The sequence below is a fragment of the Notechis scutatus genome, chromosome 2, assembly GCF_049901735.1.
Source record: "Notechis scutatus isolate UNSWTSFEM ecotype Mainland chromosome 2, rNotScu1.2, whole genome shotgun sequence".
NCBI lineage: Eukaryota > Metazoa > Chordata > Lepidosauria > Squamata > Elapidae > Notechis > Notechis scutatus.
In genome coordinates, this window is record NC_142010.1 from 95,103,220 (window position 1) to 95,126,394 (window position 23,175).

Genomic DNA, 23,175 nt, shown 5'->3' on the forward strand with positions numbered 1-23,175 from the left:
TCATAAGTCACTTTTTTCAGTGCCGTTGTAACAGTCACTAAATGAACTGTTGTAAGTTGAGGACTACCTGTAATTAGGATAAGAGCATTCCCATTATGGCACACAGATATAAAACTACACACCAGTTATATCAGAAGTTAGGTATTACTTATCAGTTCAGTTGAATTCATTTCATGCTGAATAGTACTACTTCCCAATAAGGACAAGTGACACAGTTGTCACCACATGCAACATTAATTTCTTCAGCAAAAGATGCTTCATGTGGAAAATCAAATAAACAGAGTCATCCAGAAAATCTGGAATCCCAAACTATCAGAATTCTAGAGCATCTAGAATTCACAAGTATGGCTTATTCGCACGAAAACCCTTTTCCAGAACTATTCAGATCAGTAAGGAAAGAAGCTAGATGAGCTCAGATTTATATATTCTACTGTATCAACTTGTTAATTAACTGCTTGAGCATCCCTTAGTAGAATTCAAGATTCAAAAAGCATTCTATCTAGAAACTTTTTTTTTTTTAGTTTGCATTCTTAGATTTACATTAGATCTAAAACCACTGGTATATTGAGACTGTCATTTTCAAAACACTAAAAAATCATATTTGCAATATTTCAGTCGAGGTGGGATTTACATTGTGTGTCCCTTTCAAGAGCCTTGCTTTAACTAAAAGGCAGCCTTTTTGTGCTTCAATACCTACTTTTTCTAAGCGTTGCTTTTGTCCAATATAGAATATATTTTCCTGACATGTTAAGGATTACCAACTTTGAAACGTCTCAGCAGCAATGTCAATAATGTAGATTGCAAATAGAAAGACTACAAAAATCAATTGGTATCAGTCCTATCTATCTTTCTTATACTGAACCATAGTCTATATTTCTTCTGCACAAAATGCTACTTGGTGGTTTGAAACAAGCAAGCAAACAAACAGAAACTGCTTCTACTCCCTGGCCTTTTTTGATCCCTGCAATGCCCCCTGTTATCTGGTGAGATATTTATTTTCTTATAAGCCTGTGATTCAATTGCATTGGAAAATATGCCTACATTTCTCTGAAACAAATTTGAAAAGAAAAATGCAGCTGAAGAGACAGGGACTGTTCTCTCTCTTTTTCAACGTAATAAATTCTCAGCACTAACCAACTGTCATTTCAGAATGTAAGAGGTAATGAAGCAACTGGTAGGGGATCAAGGAGATAATAAGATGCCTGCCACTTTTTATGGATGGTGACAACAGAAAACAATAGCCTCAAACAGCAATCTTATCTTATAGTTAGGCTAGAGCCAAAGAAATGTTGCTGTTATGCTATAGAAATGGTGACCATAGATCAAGCTAGGTTTTCTAAGCCAGAATGGCATATCACTTCCTGCATTCCCTGTTCACTTGCCGGAGCTCCCTCTTTATTCCACTGATATGCTATGCGATGGTTTTATGAAACCTGGCAGTACCTGTTGTGGTTCGCCGGCAGCAGGTGTGGATGGCTGAGCTCTTGGAGAGCAAGGACTCAGATGAGGGGCCTGCGTGTGATGTAGGGATGGGGCAGGACCATCAAGGAATGGAGTGCTGCCTTCGGAGATTGTGGAGGCTGGCAGCAGTGATGAAGAGGACCCTGAGGAGCCTGTGCCCAGTACACATGTGCGCAGGGCTGCTCATATGAAAGAGCAGCTGCAGCAGCACCGGCAACTCGGGAGTAAGGATGTAAAGTAATGGCCCCTCCCTTAAAAGATAAAAGCCAGCCTGAGAGACCGGGATTCTTTGCAGGAAGCAAAGAAGTTCTTGCACTTCAAGCCTTGTGGAAGTGCGGACTATCTTGGTTTGTGTTTAAAGACTTTTTGTTTGGAATATTTCTTGGCAACTTAATCTAGTGCTTTTGGCAGTCTTGCACAAACTTGGCAAGGCTCGTTCTTATCAGAGGCAATTAGTTTTAATAGCCTTTTAACCGTGAATTAACGGAATTCGCAGAGAAGCATTAAAAGGTTTTGCTTTTATCTCTGGTGTTTGTTTACTTGGAACAAGGTTTGGGTCAGAACAGTACCACCTACTCTCTGTCCACAAGAAGATGAAAAATGAAAGAGCATCCTCACCACAAGCAGTTTCATATCTTTTTGTTTGTTTGTTTGTTGAATAGTTGAAAAAAACATATGAAGCAAATGTACATGGAATGGGGGAAGCACAGAGTGATAATGTTTGTGCAAGTTCAGCAGTAGTACAATGGATCGTGCAAAGATAAAATGTCTTGTCATACATGTCATGCAGTGGGCAATCCTTCTGCTTTACACGGAACTGAATGTAGGACAGATTCTGTACATGGGAAAAAACAGTCCTTCAGAGGCACTTTCCTTAAAAAGGGGGAAAGTGTATTGAGCACTTCAGGTAGTTCTTTTTTTAATGATTACTTGTTCAGCAACCATTCAAACATACATTGTTGAAAGAGTAGCAGTTATGACCAGTCTTCCTAGTTGCTTGCTGTTGTGCTTTCCCTGCAGTCACATGATTGCAATTTGGGCACTTGGCAGCTGGCTTGCAATTGTGATATTGCAGCATCCTGAAATCATATGACTGCCATCTGTGACCTTTTCTGCTGGCTTCCAATAGGCAAAGTCAACATAAAATCCAGCAGAAGATCACAAACAGAGAGCATATGACATCATATTTCTGACAGTGTAGGATTTGCTTAACAATGGCAAATACCAGAAATGCCATAGCTAAGCAGCACAGTCACATAACACTGCTTAGTGACAACATTTCTGGTCCCAAGTATTGTTATTTTAGTGAGAATTACTTATAGTTGGAGTATATAACCTTTGAACCCTGACATGTCTAGGAGAGAGAAACAGAAGCATGTGTGTCTTGGGAGATTTGTTGGAAGAATTCTAGAAACAAACTTATATTCTGCAATAGAAAAACTATTTTTGTTTCTATTTACCATCAGCCTGAAAGCATGTAGTTTCACTATAACCCTATGCTGTTTCATCGCAATTATATCTGTTTCCTGGATACAGATTTCTATTATTTTCTATGTTCTGTATTGGAGATAGTATTTCAATGTATAACTGGTATGATATATAAACCATTTTTTGATGTTGTCCCTTCTTATTGAAGTAAATGGGACTACATTTCCTGCACTAGATACAGGGCTGCATTGTTGGCAGAGCTACAATCTAATAATGGGCTATACTTATCCTTTTCTGTTGACTCTGCTATTTCAGCCATTCTGCTAATATGTCTCTGCAAGAAGAATTTTTCTCCATGATATCTATTATGGCAATGGCTTATTTTGAATCTGTCAGATTACAGAAACTTCTCCAAAATCCTCAGTGTCAAATTATATCCTCTTGATTCAATTAATTAAGTAATATGCCAGGGGTGTCAAATTGGCAGCCCACGGGCCGGATGCATCACGCGCAAGCCACACCCATCCCAGCTCCGCAAAGGAGAAAAACTTTGTAAAATGTTATGTGACAGCAACGTGATGTTGCAAATTTGACACACGTGAAATATACTAATATGCATTTTTATCAAGTATAAAATAATTTGTCATTATTACTTTCACAATCCATATGTGCATGTCCCATAATAGCCACCTTGTTATGAAACAAAGGCTTTTGTTATTTGGAAAGTGACAGCCAAGTATTCTGATAAATTTTCAGGCGAGCGAAGTGAGACTCAAAACATTATCTACCTGTTTCTGTGCAAGAAACTATAAACTTTTACTTTCACACATAAACCATGGTAAACTGTTCGGGAAGCAGTTCTGCAAAAAGATGTACAAGCAAGGAATCCAAGTGAAGATCTACTTCTGTAATAAACTAAGAATTTTCAAACAGAATTTAAGAAGGTATTTGTCCATGGAAGACTCAAAATTATCTCTAACACATATATCACAGAAAATACACACACACACACACACACACACACACAGTCAAACAAAGGCAAACTATTTGCAGGACTTGTTGATTTAGAATTAAACTTTGATCTTATTTCTCGATTACTGGTAATAAATTATACTATAAATATTTTTTAATTCCAAGATTTCCATGAAAAATTATCATCTCTTTTGAATTGTAATAATGTTTTTCACGAATGCTGAATATAAATCCATATTTCACATCATATTTATATTTTCAGTTTTCTATTGCAGTGCTTTAAATAAATGTTCACCTTCCTAAATTAAATGCCATCATTTTATATGCAGATACTTTTCTAATGTCACAAATTGCTTCAAGGTATAATATGACCTTCAAATTACATTCTATATACTACATTGGATCACAATTCTCAAGCTGCCAAGTGAATTGTAGTAAATATTCACGCAAAGGGAAAATAATGTTCACCTGGAATTCTAAAATGGAAAATCAATGAAACACTGTCAGTTATTGCTATTATTCTAATAATGTCAATTTGAACATCTCTAATTCAACTAAACTTGTATTACAACATCTTGCATTTTGCATTCAATAGTTTTGCCTTTTTTAAAAACAAAAGATAGACTAAAATGGATAGTATGCATATTGCAGAGGCAACAGTAGAATGTCAGAGTAATATTATTTGTGGTTCTGATTTATATGCTTTTTAATGGCTTCCGCTGGCTTTTAAATTTCATCTGGAAATGTTTTAGCTGTACAGGTTATGTTCAGGTATGAGCATCTGCCTACAAACATGATTAATGAATATTACAAACATGATTAATCAATATTGAAGAGCTTAGACTTTGTCTCATATCATAAACCAAATTTTGGGTAGAATATTCCAATGCTGAGAAAGGGTCTATAAATATAGCTAAGAATATTTGACTTGAATTGTCCATGCCAGAGAGAATGTTATGATAAGCATTGAAAGTAATTTAGGCTGGTTTATACTTTTAGAAAGTTGTACTCCTTATATTGTTTTACAATATTATGATCCTAATATGTTTAAAATCCGAAGGAGAAAAGTGGTTGGAACATACCTAGGTCTGTCATACCATCTGTAGCAGCACTTTAAACTTAACATATTGTATACTATTTCCAGAGAAAGAGCCAGATCTTTTAAGAAGCTGTAGACATATTATGACCCAAAGCACCTTTTTATCTGCAATTCTAAAATGCCACACACCTCATTTAAAATATTTATTTGGTTGTTATGTATTTTCACCACACTGATTACCAGTGTGGACTGAATCTTTCACTTTTGCAGGTCTGTCACTTGTCATTCACCATCACTCATTCATGTTGCGGTAAGAAATTATGTAATTCAATATCACTTTGGGTTCACTCAGAGTTTTCATCCCAGACCATTGAAACACTGGCAGAAATAGGGTAACTTAGTGGAACTCTTTCAAAACCTACAGGGAATGCTGCAAAATAGATGGAAAAGATCCAGGGGTGGAATGCTACCGGTTCTGCCCGGCTCTACAGAATCGGTAGCTCTGAAGAGCAGCAGACATAGAACTGGCTCTGTGTCTGCTGCTGTTTGGACCACCCGCCCACCTAGGCTCTTACCTGACCTTTATTTCCTGCTTTTTCAACCTCAGCTGCTTTACGCGGCATAGCTGAGGTTGAAAAAGCAATAAAAAAGGTGTTTTTCAAGCGCTGTGCACCTGCGTGTAGCACTTATCAACTGTCCAGGCAGCACAGCTTTAGTTTTATTTCACACACGTGCAGCGTAAAATAAACATAATTACCGAATTACAGTAGTAATGCCGGTTGAATCCCACCCCTGAAAAGATCCCTTATCCATAAAAATATAGTGTGATCATACTGAGTTTTCCTGAATTATCTGTGGAGAATTTAAAATTCAGCTGAGATATTTCACAGTGCTACTTGACAATTTATTAAATGTCTTCTTGAAGTTCTTGCAATAATTAATCTGGGTTTCTAAGCCACAAATTCATTATAAAAGCTTGAAACAAGTAGATACCATTGATATTACTTATGTTCACTTTGGAATAATACATTTGGATGTATTGTTTTTTTTCAATCAGTTGCACAAAGTTTTAAATAAATTAATCTCTGTTGAACACAGAGTACAAATTAACTTTTGTTTTATGAACCTTTAATAAAGGTTGATTATTGTTGCTGTAGATCTGTAACTTAATTCAGTTTAGATATGTTCCAAATCATGGCATGTTTGATTGGTAATTCATAGGATTGTTAATAATAGTTTGAGCAATCTCTGCTTCTCAAAGACACTTATGTTCTTCTTGATTATATTCTTAATATTTGGAATATATCAAGGTATAATCAAGGTATCAAGAATTATGGATCTTTCATGCATGAGAGATACCAAAGAATTAAATAACGATGGAAAAATGAATTATGTCTGAATTGAAGCAGCAGATTGTTGATTATGTGTTACTCATCAACATTTAAATCATTCTTCAAATAAGGAAAAGGAAGTATTCATTCATTCATTTGTTCATTCATTCATTTATTTATGTCTGTAGCTGCACATATTAATCCAGTGACTCTGGATTAAGTTGCCAAAAATTGTTTAAAACAATTTTGAAAACAAAGATGATCTACTCTGTATTCCTGGCACTTGCTTCTATACATGCTTAAAGCATGTAGTAGGTAAAATTCATTGGGACCTGGCCCAAGCTGCAAATCTACATACACTTATTAGAAATAAACCCTGTGGAATTAATTAGGACTTACTTCTGGGCTGACATCCAGACATTTGTACTGCATATCATTCTTCAATTTCCTTGAAAATAGCTTTCATTGAAATTAATGGGATTACTGCAAAGTAATACATAAAATAATGAGGCCTATATGTGATCCTGTAAGAACTTAAAAGTATTTATATCTTCTTAAGACACCAGTGACAGTAACCAGCAAAGCACATACATTTTTAATTGTTGCCTTTTTTTTAATTGCCAGAGTTATATTTGCAGTTAACATTACCATGGAAATAAATTAATGCATTTATTAACTTTAGTTGTATACTTAATTTATTCCATATGGAAGCCAAGATGATCTGCATGAAGTTTTCAGAGAAACTCCATTTCGAGTACTGATTAGGCTTAGCTGTTGCAAAATTGTTATATCGTGTGCTTTCATACACAGTCTTCAGATCCTTAAATGTAGATCCTTAAATCCCCAACATTATTACTACACTACGTACACGTCACAGTACAAAAACAGCATGAATATTATATCTGTATGTTTGTTTCTTAGTATTCCAGAAGCAAAATATTTTGCAGCCAAGTTTTTCTTGAAATGTGTGACTATATAAAAGTCACCCAAATGCACTTTTTCTGTATACCAGATGTGTCATTAAATGTTTGTGGGTTGTTTTTTTTTTTTTTTTTAAGTTTTAAAAATAGAGTAAAATCACTCAGCAGAAGAATGCCATAAAATAAACCAATGGTAACAGATGGTGTTTGTCTTATCAAAACTTGTATTAAAAATTGCCATGTATCAAAGTGGCTTTCTTTTGCTGGATGTTATATGTAAAAGTGCTTAGAAAATGTGATAATCAAGTTCTTTGTAATATGAACATTTATTTTCATGCTTTCAATTTTTTAAAAATACATGGCACAATACACCTGACTTGGATTTGTATAAATTTCACACAGTGGAATATTAGGCTAAAAGCTGGAAACTGAAGTTTGCCCCCACCCTTAAGCTCTGTAAATTAGTTAGTTTGAATAACAGTATACTGAAGACACAAATTTCATACCAAAGATTAAATCTGCCCAGCAGGTTTCTACAATCAGAAGTTGTCTGTTTTTTCTCTTAGAACAGAATCTACAATTAATTATTTTCTTCAGAAATATATTTCTTTCTCAGAAATGTTTTTATTTCCTTCCACATACTTCATAACATAGTTTACTTGCAATAGTAAATGATTCATGGACAAAACAGCATGTTATAAGAAAAGTAATTGTTTCATCTGAAACTTGTACTGTAGAAATCAATGCAAAGACCCACAGGACACAAATACAACATTGCTTACTTAGTTTCTAGCTTTTCAAATATAAAACCTGTAGGAAGTCAATACTGAAAAACTACAGGAAAGGCATCAAATGTATTAATTTTATCACTGGGACAACTTCAATGAAACCCCACTGAGGTTAATAACATCTGACTTATTTAAACATAATTTTCTATGAAGATAAGGAATAATTGATGTATAACAAAATTACCAGCAACTGATGAATATTAATACAAAATACTCAACTTGTGGCCAAACAAGAGGATAAGATTCTTCTGTCTCTTGAATGAATGAATGAATGAATGAATGAATGAATGAATGAAAATAAATCTGATCATGAAAGATTCATGTTTATTGAAAATATAAGATGAAACAAAATCAAAGGAAAATTATTCAAATTAATGAATAGTGTCACATTTTTGGATCAGAAGCATTTTAGCATCTCTTTTTACTTGGCCACAAACAAGGCCCCAACTAACTGTTGATAAGATGACATAAAGCATTAATAGAATTCATGGAACTTGTCAATTTATTTATTCAGTTTATATAGCTATCTACTTGTTGTATAATTTGGGATGAATAAAAAACTTTCTGCCAATTTGAGAATGATATTTCTTATGCTAGACATTAAGAGAAAGATGAGCTTCTTAAATTCCCAGTAAAAGCAATAGACAAAAATAAGTTATAATTCTGGAACAAGAAATTTTGAAGTGGGGGAAAGTCCCAGTATTTTTGTTTTATTCTCTTACTAAATCTGTTTATGATACATTTTCACATCTAGGAAAAACTCTTAGCATTCGACCTATATACATCTTTCCAGTAGCGCACTAACAGGTTAATATAGAGAGTAGCTTGCTTAAGATCACAAAGTGAAGAATTTGAACAATTGATTTTTTTCCCCATCTACTAGTGCTACTAGTTCCAACAACATATTACTCCCATTAATTTAAAACTCTGTTCAATTAGTATTAACTTTTTAATTAGGTTTAAGAGTGTCCTGCTGTAACATTTTAACTACTATTACACTGTCTTAAGGAATTCAGATGTTAAAAACCAATTAAAGATGTACTTTTAAAGAATTCAATGCTACTTTAACTGATATTTCAAAAAAGTAAATACAAGTCATTAGTGCAATGGGCAACAGAAAAGTTTGATTTTCTGTTACCAAGGCTTTAAAACAAATAAATAAAATAATTTAGCCAATTCTTCACTATAGTTAATAGAGAAGTTTTATATCATTAAAAACAAGTACAAAGCTAAAAAAAATCAATTGGTATCCTATATATAACTTAGAATGAACATTTTTTATAAATTAAAAAAACAGAACTAATTAATTTTAGATACCAAGCATCTAAAATTGAACCAAATGTATTATGGTAAAAATATTATTTTCCATGAGCTGATGCTTTAAAAGATGACTAAATTAAGTGCATAGACAAGAAGAGAAAAGTCTCCATTCTCTATAGTTCTGTTATTTATAGCAGAAAATGTCAGTTTCTGCTTCCCCTGAAAACAGTGCTGGAAAATTTGAGGGATTCGTAGGTAACAGTGCACTAACTTCCCATCCATCTAGAGAATCACCAACTGCATCAAATGCTTTCTATGAACAGTGAAAGTCCTTTCATGCTTGAAAAATACAATTAAGACCAAAGCCTATAGCTACAATATAACAAAAGTTGCTGCGTATGGTTGTGTTTAACAGTGTCTTATGATTTATTTTTTATTTTTTATTTTTGACAAATGCTTCAGCGATTACAGGGCTATGTCCTCAGACAGATTACAAAAACAACCACCATCTGTCTACTGGCAGCCCAAAATGCATAATTTGGTCATAATTCTTTCACTGAATTACTAGTACTGGAAAGCTGATATAATTGCCAATTCCTACATCTGCATCATTACGAATAGCATTATGAGCAATATTCAGTTTTTTCATTACTGCACTGAATTTATATCTGAAGAAATAATGCCCATCAGTCATTAAAGCAGAATATGCTTAGGATTTATCTTTGTACGTAGATTCAAATGTAATTTATTTACCCAAGTTTCAGCTGCGGAAAATAATCTAAAATATGAAATAAAATCCATAGAAGGATGATCAGAATTTTCTTATATTTGTGTTTTCTGAAGAATAGGAAAGCTTAGTTTTGCTTTTATTTTTTTCCATAGGAAATCATCTATTAAGATTGGAATAATGTGTGAACTAAACCAGTAATAGCTGTTGTTAAAATTCTTTGTAACAAGAACAAACGGATGAACCAGAATCCCAGGTAAGTAATAAAATAGATCAAAGTGAACACTGTGACTCAAAATGGAAGCAATAATTAAAAAAAGAAATTATTCCTTGTATTGTTTTAAAAAAATGTTAAAATGTTTTAAAAAGTAGAAGCCCAAAGCTACGTAAGTTTATATTACCACATTAAATGTAGTAACATATCTACTCTTCTCATAGTACTGCAGTCACAATACAATAATAGCCTATAATACATAGGCAAAATTATTGCACTTCTATCTAAATCTATATGGATCTAAGTTTATAAAACATATTCAAATGTTGTAGAAAAATAATGCTATATTGGAAAAAGTCATATGATTAACTGTAGAAGTTACTATATTTTGTCTCCTAATGCTCAAAGAGAAGACAACATTATTAATGAATCAAAACTAATCATCTTTCATACTTTCATTTGAAATTGAAAACATCTATAAGTTTCAAATAATATTTCCTGATAGCTTTTAATATTATACTTTTCCACTGAATTTCCAAAAAAATGTTTTAATAACAAACATTGACTAAAATAAGAAATATATGCATAAACATGTACACACACAAACACATAAGTTCAGCTCTAATCACAACTGGAATAGCACAACTAGCAAAACCAAATTTACTTCAAGGAAATACAGGGTGAAACAAGATAAAAATCTTACGTATTAGAGAATTCTTTGTTTCAGCCAGCTGCTGCCAGCCCGTCTGTCTGTCTTTCAATGTCTCAGAAAGTTGAGTATGAAAATCTAAATGAAATAAAATAAACACAATTTAGCACTCTCTTCATTAGACTTCATTGTCAAGAACATATCTTTAGTATACCCAGCAGAATTTCTCTAGAAACTAGCCAAACAGTTAGTGTGATTACAATTAAGTTCTGACCTAAAACTGCATTGGCAGAATTACATATTCAATCCAATCCTAATTTAAACCAAATTTATCTAGCATATTCTCTTCTATTGTAATCTTAGTTCATCTGCTGAATATGAACTGAACTTCAAATCAATTTATCTAAAATCTAGAAATGAAAATAAATCCAACATGAGATTTCTTCTTTTAAGATTCTTTTTCCTTCATTTAAAATAGATACATTCTAAACAACAAGAAAAAATATTATAGTTTAGATAGACCTTAAATTCTTCCATGTAATGAACAAGATTTTAAAAAGAAGTTCCTGCTCATTAATTACAATTTAATGGATCAAATTTTTTGGAAAGAAATGGGAATGGCACATTTAGAATTGTAATAAAATTAACAGCTTGAATGGAAAAGAGAAGCTAATTAATAGCTAGGCCAAACCAGTGGTGGGATTCAGCCAGTTCGTACCAGTTCAGGAGAACCGGTTATTAACTTTCTGAGCAGTTTGATGAACTGGTTGTTGGAAGAAATCATTAGGGCAGAAAACCAGTTGTTCAATTTTTTGAATCCCACCACTGGGCCAAACCTTTCTTTCAGGTAAAATTTACAGTTTATTGTAAATAATACTTCAAAATATGCATCTGTAATAAATGCTATTACACATTAACAAGCTACAGTAAAGAATGGGTTTTTAAAAATGGACAAAAATTGAACAATTTAAGGTATGACAGAACGCTAAAATAAATATTTATTTATATGAAAAAATTAGTTTGTGCATCTAATCGGCACATCTGCACTCTCCAAATTCCTCTCATTGTCATAATTCATCTCTCTATGAAAATTCTGCCAAACTCATTTTAACAAGCTAATCTCCATATAGGTTTTCTTTTCTTTTCTCTTTTCTTTTTGCATTCACTTTTGCTACCGTTTCCTTTTTACAGGAAAACAATAATTCTTTCACCCAAAAGTTAATCACAGATGCATTAAACACACCTTAAATAAATCATACCATCATGGAAACCAAAACAGTTTTTTTTTTGTATTTTGTTTTATTTTTATGATTTTTTTCTTACTTGCTACAATTTATATTATTATTTTATTTTTTATTCTTTGGCACATCACCATAATTTCCAATTAAATTTCTAAAATAATATTTTCAAATTTTTGTCACTTTCAGTTTCATCCCAAGACAGTTATTCATGTTTTAACATTTCAGAAGACCTTAAAGTGTTGTTACATTAGAAATCTAATCATGATCTGTCCAATTTTGGCCTTTTAAGAGAAACATTCTTACACAACACATCTCATACACGTTTATGTGACATTCCTAAAACTGACAGGGGTTCATAGGAAGAGATCTGAATTAATGGATTGGGCTCTGCCTAATCAGCTTCAAGATTTATAAAACCAACCAATCAGGAAGATACATATCTTTTATGGGCAGTGATAGTGGTATACCTGTAAGTAAATCTAATAAATAGGGACGCTACCTCATCAACTTCTTGTTTTCTCCTTGCTCCATTTGCAGTGAAATCATAGTACACCTCATTAAATAAATCCATTCACTCCTATAATTTCTCTTCCCTTTGCCTCCCAAGCATAGAAGGCTAAAATGTCTGCTCCCCTCTCTCCATTCCACATTTAAATATAAGCCAACTGAAAGAGTTTTGGCCTCCTAAGAAAAGCACAATTCCTCTAAATTACAGTATGACTGGTCTCCTATCATGAGGAAATATTCTGCAAGCATCAGAAGGAAATAATATCATTATTTCTTTTCTCCTCCCCCACCCCAGAATTTAAACTTGCCCTGATGCTGCTGTCCTTTTGCAACTGACTAAAAACATGCATGTAAAAAGAGATGAGGCTTTAGTTGGCCACTTGCATGCACCATCTTGAAGCTAATGATTATCACTGCAGACGCCCTGAACCTTTGTAATTTAGTACTTGTATTTTTAAAAATCCAAGAATACCACACCTTTCCCATGGGAATAATCACACTGAATTGGAATGTGTAGGGAAAAAAATCAGGCTAATTTTTCTGTACAGTTTTGTTTAAATAATCTGAAAAATATAATGTTAAACAAAAGTGGTAACTTTGACATGATTAAAAAGAATCACTGATTGATACTAGGCAAAATATCTAAGCAGAATGCAAGATGTATTTATTCAATTTATTCCAACAGAAAAGAATATATGTAGCTCAGGGTTGTACAGTGCAGTCATTAGTGCTTCCTGAACTGGCCATTATTAGTATAGATTATTAAATTTATTTTCTTGCATTGAACTAAATAAAACAAACTATTCATCTATTGAAAGCTCACTCTAACACAAGCAGACTTTCTATTTTTAGTGAGCATTGGACAAAAGTGTTGTTATTTCACATTTGACATTAGTCTATGTCATTTATCCTATCTTTCTTTTCTCCCTTCCTCCATTCATACAAACTAATAATCCCAAAAACCTTAAATCTATCTTTCAATAATCAATTCATACAATCTTCAGAAAAAGGGAATTTGAAATACAAAACAAAAAAGTAAGATAATGTCCAAAGAGAGAACAACCCGAATGGCTCATTTTTCACATTTGCCTTTCATCACTGTCAAAGGAAAAGTTTATTTTATCTATCTGGTGCTGCAGATGAATATATGTTTAACTGATGTAGTGGTGACAGCTGTTACTGTATTGTAGAAATTGTCTTTAAGCTTTTAACTCAGCACAGAATCCTTATTCAATACAGATCTAAATCATGTACAGGTGAAATTCGAAAAATTAGAATATTGTGCAAAAGTTCATTTATTTCAGTAATGCAACTTAAAAGGTGAAACTAATATATGAGATAGACTCATTACATGCAAAGCAAGATAGTTCAAGCTGTGATTTGTCATAATTGTGATGATTATGGCTTAAAGTCATGAAAACCCCAAATTCACAATCTCAGAAAATTAGAATATTACATGCAACCAATAAAACAAGGATTGTACATAGAAAAATATCGGACCTCTGAAAAGTATAAGCATGCATATGTACTTAGTACTTGGTTTGGACCCCTTTTGCAGAAATTACTGCCTCAGTGTGGCGTGGCATGGAAGCTATCAGCCTGTGGCACTGCTGAGGTGCTATGGAAGACCAGGATACTTCAATAGTGGCCTTCAGCTCTTCTGCATTGTTCAGTCTCATGCCTCTCATCTTTCTCTTGGCAATGCCCCATAGATTCTCTATGGGGTTCAGGTCAGGCAAGTTTGCTGACCAATCAAGCACAGTAATCCCATGATCATTGAACCAGGTTTTGGTGCTTTTGGCAGTGTGGGCAGGTGCCAAGTCTTGCTGGAAAATGAAGTCAGCATCCCCATAAAGCTCGTCTGCGGAAGGAAGCATGAAGTGCTCCAAAATCTCCTGGTAGATGACTGCATTGACCCTGGACTTAATGAAGCACAGTGGACCAACACCAGCAGATGACATAACTCCCCAAATCAACACAGACTGTGGAAACTTCACACTGGACTTCAAGCATCTTGCAGTATGTGCCTCTCCATTCTTCGTCCAGACTCTGGGTCCTTGGTTTCCAAATGAGATGAAAAGTTGCTCTCATCAGAAAAGAGGACTTTGGACCACTGAGCAACAGACCAATTCTGTTTTTCTTTAGCCCAGGTAAGAGGCTTCTGACGTTTGTTGTTCAGGAGTGGCTTGACAAGAGGAATACGACATTTGAAGCCCATGTCCAGGATCCCTCTGTGTGTGGTGGCTCTTGATGCACTGACTCCACTCTCAGTCCACTCCTTGTGAAAGTCCCCAACACTTTTGAATGGCCTTTTTCTGGCAATCCTCTCCAGGCTGCAGTCATCCCTGCTGCTTGTGCACCTTTTTCTTCCACGCTTTCCCCTTCTACATAACTTTCTATTAATGTGCTTTGATACAGCACTTTGGGAACATCCAACTTATTTTGCAATTACCTTTTGAGGCTTTCCCTTCTTATGGAGGGTGTCAATGATGGTTTTCTGCTCAACTGTCAGGTCAGCAGTTTTTCCCATGATTGTGATTCCTACTGAACCAGACTGAGAGACCATTTAAAGGCTCAGGAACCCTTTGCAGCTGTTATGGCTTTATTAGCTGATTAGAGTGGGACACTTAGAGCCTAGAATATTGGACCTTTTCACAATATTATAATTTTCTGAGATTGTGGATTTAGGGTTTTCATGAGCTGTAAGCCATAATCATCTCAATTATGACACATCATGGCTTGAACTATCTTTCTTTGCATATAATGAGTCTATCTCATATATTAGGTTCACCTTTTAAGTTGCATTACTGAAATAAATGAACTTTTGCACGATATATTAATTTTTTGAGTTTCACTTGTAGAATTTATGGACCCAATTTAGCTAAAGTTAAACATTTTTTTGTGATAAGAATGTTAATTCAAAAATGAATATCATCACAAAATGTCAGAAGTTACACACAATTGTAACAATAAGACCAATCAACTTAAAAATGTATTGAAACAAGAAAACAAAATAAAACAGCCCAGGATCAAAAACAATGTGGTTTTTTCTCCCTCCTCTCTTTATATATAGAGAGAGATTTCTTTTCTAGGCTTTCAAACCTAAATTGACCAAATTGCTGGAGTTAATGTTTGATAATTTCTATACCAGAAAAGGAAGTGTAGAATTTCCCCAAACTCTGAATAACTGTTCTGTACTGAAAGCATTATAAAGTCACAGGTCAGCAAAGATTTTGAAGGTCTTCTACTTCATTCTCCTGCCCAGGACACTAATCCTCAGACCATCGTATAGAAATGTGTATAATAACAAAAATCCTTATCACCACAATGCACTCTACATGGATTGCCTTTGGAAATCAGCTAGCTGATATAGGTGCAAACTACAGCTTCCTGTTTGCTGACTAATGCTCAACATCATGAACACCAACTTTATGAATCCTGCACTGCAGGGGTGGGATTCCACTGGAATAACAACTGGCTCGGTGATTGTGCACTTCTCCTCTAGGAATCTGCTCAATGTTTTTAATCCATGGAAGCAGAGGCCAAATTTTCCTTAAAACCACAGAACAGATTTCCACAGGAAAGGTTTTTTTTTTTTAGTATAAAATCAGCTCCAGCATTCCAACCCCACCAAGCTCTTATCATGTGCCAAAATTTTGATCATGTGACATTTATTTAAAAACCTCCAGTCATAGTTTTCTTGTTGGAAAAGAAGATCCATTTTTTAAAAGTGTTTTATCAAAAATGTTTCTCACACCTAAATTAAGCAATGATCCAATAGATCAAGAGGTGAAAGATACTGAAATCACCAGTAGATTCAATATAGGAACAAAAGCCATAGTAGTCTATGATGGCCAAAAATATATATCAAGTTGTAGTATCATCTTTTCTGACAAACAATTTTTATTAAAATACTTTTAAAAAAAATGAAGATGATGCCATTCTCTTTGTCCTTTAACAATATGTCATCTCAAATATGTTTTGGCTCCAGTTTAGGCAAGGAATCAAAATGAATTGATGTAAGTAATAAATTTTAAGAATGGCTTCAGTTATATTTTCTCAATAATTTGCAAAATCTCAGTGGGAAATAATCCATGAAGTTTTCATTTGAAGATTGGTGAAACAATACATTTCAGAAGGCATCTACAGACGTTTCTCAATAATTCAGGTCTGAAGTGATTCTATTTTAAAAAATAAGTTTCAGGGTATAGTTAGGAAGTTGCTAGTTGATGTAAACCACATATGGCACACTTATACATGTACTCACTCACACAAACAAACAGTTGCTGGAATGCACTAAGTTAGAGAATGCTCACAAAAAGGATGTTAGCCAGATAGTTTCTAAAAATCCATTTTTACCTTTTAGTTTCATATAGCTTTCTGAGTACATTTTCAGGAGAGAAGTAATGAACACAAATAGAAATACTACTTATATGTACAGAAAAATAACACAATCAAAATATTTTTAAACAGCAGGTATGTTTTTCTTAAGTAACTGGATTTTCTGTTCAATGGAGAATTTAAGTTTCCCACCTAAGTTCATAGTAAGCTAAGTAATATTTTATCACCGACGCTGAGATATACATTTCTTGAGATATATCAGCATTTGGGTTATGAAAAATATCAAATTAAATATCTTGAAATGTTCAGTTGCAAAACTTATGATTTGGGAATATTAAATAAACATATTAAATATCTTGATCCCATAATGTGAAGCAAATAATAAAAAAGACTGCCTGCTTTGCCTGAACAGAAAATGCTGTTTGTCCTAAGGCAGGGAATCAGTAACATTCATGGCTAGTCTAGCCATCAGTATAGAATGCTAGTCTATTTTAGAATCCTGGATTTTCTTCCCACAATCAAAACTATGTCAATCATTTCTTCCTCCCATTCTGCCATTGCTACCGCAGCCTAACGTACCCCCCCTTTCTCTCTCTCTCTCTCTCTCTCTGTGTGTATGTGTAAACAATTCATTCTGCAATGTAGATTACTAAGTTTTCAGTGGCTCTTTGGTTTTAATGGAGGAATCTGTTTCTGAGTTCTGATCTACTTGGGTCTTAAACATTCTGGAAAGGCCATTAGAGGAGACCTCATACCAAATCTCTGGTATATATCAACATATCTTGAAACTAATATTCACATAGAGACAAACATATAAACACTGTTAGTACCCATTTAAGTTGGTAAATACATAAATGTCTACAATAAGATTTGAAAATGCATTTACACTCTTTATTTGAAAAATAAATTACACTCCCCCCAGTTTGTGACAATTGTCATAAAGTAACCCTGCTTCTCATATTGCTAGGGGAGGAATTAAACTGAATTCATGTGAGCAATTCCTATGAGACACAAACCAATTCTAATTCTCTATACATGGTAAGGTTTATCAAACAGAAGAGAAACATATATACATCAGTTTATTAGTTGATCTAAAGATATGGCAAATGTGTTGATTTTTAAAATCTATATAATTCTGTAGTTTTCAGATTTCATTTACATGCTGAAATATACCACTAAAAGGTTTATGTGTAGTTAATACAGTGGCTGCTTATATACAACACAAGGAAGAAAGATTTAATTGGCATTGATTTATTTTGTCATTTATATCTTAGTAATTATTTCGAGTATTTAGTGAAATCAGTAACTTTCCTATTAACTGTTTCCCCACGTGTATCTATCAATTTGATGTGAAACTTTTAAAACAAGTTTCTCATTCTAAACTTTTTTTTGTTCTTAAGGTTTCAGTAATTCTAAAAAGAGGTTTTGTTTTTGATGTCAAAGGAAGAAAAATACAGAGATTGAAAATTTTTATAATTGTCATATTTAGAAACGTCTATCTGCTGGGTTGCCTTTAAAAATCTTGCATTCAGGTAGCAATTACATTCAGATAGTTCTATAAATAAGTTGTATGGGATTGTTTCTGATAATATTGAAGGTATATTTGTAAGAAACATGAATATTCATATATTTTTGTATGTGGATGATGCTCTGTTACTGTCAGATGACCAAATTATTTACAATGAATCTTAAATAGATTGTATAATGCAAGGATACATATGGATCTGAAAATTAATGTATCAAAGTCTAGAGTAATTGGACTTGACATAAAAATTAAGTAAGTGAATGCAACTTACATATAACTTGAAAAGAACGAAAAGCAAACAAACCATTATTTTTACCTTGACATAATATTCACTTAAAATGCAAAAATGGAGACATTTTAAGTCAAAGATTCATTGGAAAAAAGGCATTGAGTAACATGTGATCTATTTAGAGGAATGAATATTTGCTGAAGGAAGTGAAAACGATTATACAAAATTGGTTGTTTCTGTCCAGTTTGATATACAGACATAAGAGTTAGATACATCAGCAGAGGTGTTAATGTATACTATGATTTTTTTTTCTTAATTGTGAGGCACTTAAGAAATGTCCAGATTAAAATATGAATCAAGAATCAACATTAAGAATCAAGAAAAGAATGTGTCAGCAAGTAATGAATTGGTGGTGGTGCAAGACATTGGTTTGGTCGAATTCAGAAAGTAAATGAGGGCTAAGTCACAAAACAAATATACAGTATAATGGAAAAGTGGTTGGGTGAAGGGAAAAGTGAAGACCAAGAAAGTCATGACAAGATGGAATTGTTGATGTCATCAAAAAGACAGAGAATTTAAAAATTTAAGAACAAAAAGCAGTATATTAGATGAATAGATACAGTATAGGATATAGCAGCTTGGAAGAATAAAAGGAGGTGCAGTAATTACAATGCAGGCTAACTCTGCCAACTGAGAGCAGGTTTTTTTTTTTTTTTAATCCTGATCAGTTCAAGTTTGACTCATCCTCCCATCCTTCCAAAGTGAGTAAAATGAAGACCCAGATTGTTGGGGGCAATATGTCAACTCTGTAAACTGCTTAGAGAGTGCTGTAAAGTATGTGTCAAAGTATGTAAGTCAAAATGTTATTGCTATAAGGAAAAGACATGATGATGACATTGATATAAACTAGAACTAGCTACATATCTTTTTTAGACCATTTTAGTTTCCTTTGTTTATTATAGATTTCTATTTCCTGTGTTCCACATAAATTAACTCTATGCATCTAACCAGATCAGGGGTGAGTTTCTACTGGTTCTGTCCACCTCTGTAGAACCGGTAGCTCTGAAGAGCAGCAGATGTTTTTGCCCACCCGCTCACCCGGGGTCTTACCTGATCTTTATTTCCTGATTTTTCAACTTCAGCTGCCAAACGAGGCACAGCTGCAGTTAAAAAAACAAGAAAAGATGGCTGTTTCAAAGGCTGCTTCTCAGCTCACAGCATGCTAATGACGATTAACAGGCACATGGCTCACAGTGAGCAGGGAAGCTCATAAATCCCGAACCGGTAGTTAACCCTGTTGTATCCCACCCCTGAACCAGATGTATTATTTCGATGTCTTTAAAGGAATAATGGCTTAAAATGTTAATATTGAAACTCAAATGTATTGATTCCAGGCCTATGTAAAATCATTTAGAAAATAACTGTCCTTGCAGCTATAAAGCAGCCAGAGATGTTTGAAGATGGGATGCAGGTGCTTCAACACTCTCCTGAATTCTACTAGTGGAGTCCTCAAGGATACATAGACACATGGAGAAGACTTCAAGAGAACCTTGAGACACTTCTGATAGAAGTGGTGTTTTAAGGAAACAATTTGCACATTTTTAAGTATTTAGAAATATTATTTGTACTAAATGACTTTTGCAAAAGTATTCAAATGTTTCATTGTCCAACACCTTCTTTTCAAAGAATGCATTTTTCTGTGTCCTCTGTTCTTATCTATTCATGGACAAAAGACAAGCATTATACCCTAAAATAAATTGCAAGATATAAATTGTTTTCTCACCTACCTACTTCAAAATTGTTGACAATAATAACAACATTCCAGTCTAACTCAAAATTGATCCTAATTGTAGTAAAGTGTTCTTTATAAATTTAAATACCAGTTATAACAATACTCAAAATATGTCAGGGTTTCAATAATACCCCAAACATAACACATTGAGTCATGTAGAATGTAGATGCAAATTTCTCTTTTGTAATGATAACTAAACACAGTTCTTATTTATGTACAGTTCTGTGCAAAAGCATGTTTTGTTTTATTTTGCTTTAATAATGTCTCTTTTTCTCCTCCCCCACCCTTTCTCCAACAAATACAGAAACTAAAAATGATATGCCTGGTATTTCCATTGCAAATAAAATTGCATTCTTCACATGCAACTGGAAGCTATGAGAGTATGTGAAAATAAAAATAATCTTTGAGGGTAACAGGCCGAAACAACTTCTCCCAAGAACAGAATATGAGATGTTCTATTTACATCCCATGTAGCCTGTTGTTTCTTCATCTGATTACACAATTGAAAGAAAATAATACATTCCACCACCTATTGTCCTTAAGTGAAACAATTCCACATTCTGATGTGTTTTACTGTTGTTCCCCTTTTTATATTTTATTTCTGATAAATTGTTTGATCTTTCTTTGTCCTTAAAGCCAAAGAAATAGTTATTGACTTTTCTCCTTCCTGAACCACATTCACTACATCATTAAATTTAAAAAAAAAAAAAAAAAAGCTCTTCATTTTGTTACATTCTTTAAATTATTTCCAAATACAGTTGTTCTGAAGTAGAATCCAAATTATCTGTTCCCTTACATACCATTCACAAAATCAAATTTCTTTTAATTACACATTTTCATGTTTTAATAATCATTGCAGAATAGTCAATGTAATTATAATTTATAACAGTGAAATGTGTTGCTGCAGTATTTATTTACACATTGGTTAGTTTGTTGCAATTCATTTAATATTTACTTGTGAAAATCCTAGATTTTCCTCCTTTTTTCTAATGCAGAAAAGAAATACCACTATAAAAGAAAAGATGCTTTACCTTTAATATTGATTAAACCACAACAATAACAAAATACAAATACTTTTAAATACTTCCCAAAATTGTTGGTGTCACTGCCTACAGGAATCAAGTGGGCCATGGAACCAATCCGGAGTGGTAGAACTTACTGTTTTCATTTTCTCAGATTACACTCAGTTTACTCTGTTAGACATCCAGATCTGAGTAAATCAATGTTACTTTGCATATAAGGAGCATTCTTATTTAATACATTTTTCTTAAAATTATCTGTATCATCCTGAACTAGAAATTATGGACATGAGAAGTATAAAGAATAGATTCTGCCATGATCGCCATATGTAGGTCCAAACACTGGCATACTGTATATAGTATTTTCTCATTTAAATTTTGTTTTTAATTGATTTAAATTTTAAATTTCAACCAATTTTTAAAAATAATTCTTCATCCCTACACCACACCTGAGAACCAGGAGCTGCAAGGCAAAGGCACACAGGCATAATCTCATACACAGTTTTGCTCTCTCTGAATTCCAGGGAGTCACCTAGAAATCAGGCGTTTAAGGAGGCCATTTCAATAGGTCCATTGTCCTCAATATGATCTGAACAGAGTAAAGGTCAGATTCCAGTGTACTCCATATTTAGTCCATGCTTCACTTCTCCAAAGTAAAAACCAGATCTAGGGTGATGTTCACCTACATAAGTCAAAACTGTGATTATCTGAGCAAAATCTATGGTCTCCACGAAATCATACAACAAGAGATTAGTATGTCCCAAGAGCAAAATCTCAGTCTCAAAATGACATCTACCTTCAGCCCACATATCTGTATTATTCATAGCAATGATTGGCTATAAACTTTTTTTTTTGAAATAATCTCACATTAACAATGGATTACCCAGAACTAAAATTAGGAATTTGTATATTTAATCTCCCACAAGTAGGTGGTTTGCGAAACACAAGGCAAGAGATGTGGGTGGTGTTAGTGCAATTATCTGGTATACAATAAGCCTTGAGCTCTCTCCCCCAATTTAACTGGTTTTTCATGATTTATAAAAGATACTTACACCAGAAAAATGTTGTGAGATGTTTTTAGAACTCTTATCAGTGTACTTCAGATTACTGTGATAGCACTGAATATCATTTGTGGCTGTATATAGCAATCAAAAGGGGTACCTCAGAAAGGATCTTATTGCCAATAGAACAAACGAAACCCTCTTCTTCAAAGCAGCAAGGCAGCCTCATGCATACTAGCAGACCCAGTGGAAATTACCCCTAATTATGCCCAAACACAAAGAATTGGGGCCAGTCTTCAAAGCAATCGTTAAAATTATCCACAGGGTGTAGCTGCTTTAATTTTTCAAACTTAAATGTTCTGCTTGCTTGCTAACATGTTTTGCCCTTTTTCCCCAAACTTGACACAACCCCAGAACCAGATAGCTCTACAAGAGTGACATTCATTTTAGATAAAGATGAGGATCTCTGCTAAAATTGCTGGAATTCCCCCCCCCATTTTATTGGATAAAGACATAGGAAATGGGTGAGGGGGGAATCCAATTTCCATTAAAATATCTCTGCATGGTCTTTACTCCATTCTATTTAACTTATAACTTGAACAAATGATTATGGTAAATAGTTGTAATTTCTTCAATAAAATTATCCGTTAAATTTTATCTTATCAAAAGGTTGTTATTGCTTTACTTAATATTTGTTCCACATGGTTGCAGGATCCACTTACTTAGTTCCT

General features: G+C 33.7%; 1 protein-coding gene across 4 annotated transcripts in view; it reads right to left on the reverse strand.

The window, feature by feature from the left end:
• TENM2 (teneurin transmembrane protein 2) overlaps positions 1-23,175 on the reverse strand; it is a 1,019,238-nt gene that overhangs the window by 569,768 nt on the left and 426,295 nt on the right. For all 4 annotated transcript variants that reach the window (XM_087955493.1, XM_087955491.1, XM_087955490.1 and 1 more), the window contains one exon: positions 10,844-10,927. In XM_087955493.1, coding sequence (XP_087811619.1) covers positions 10,844-10,927 — 84 coding nt within the window. The remainder of the gene's footprint in view (positions 1-10,843; positions 10,928-23,175) is intronic.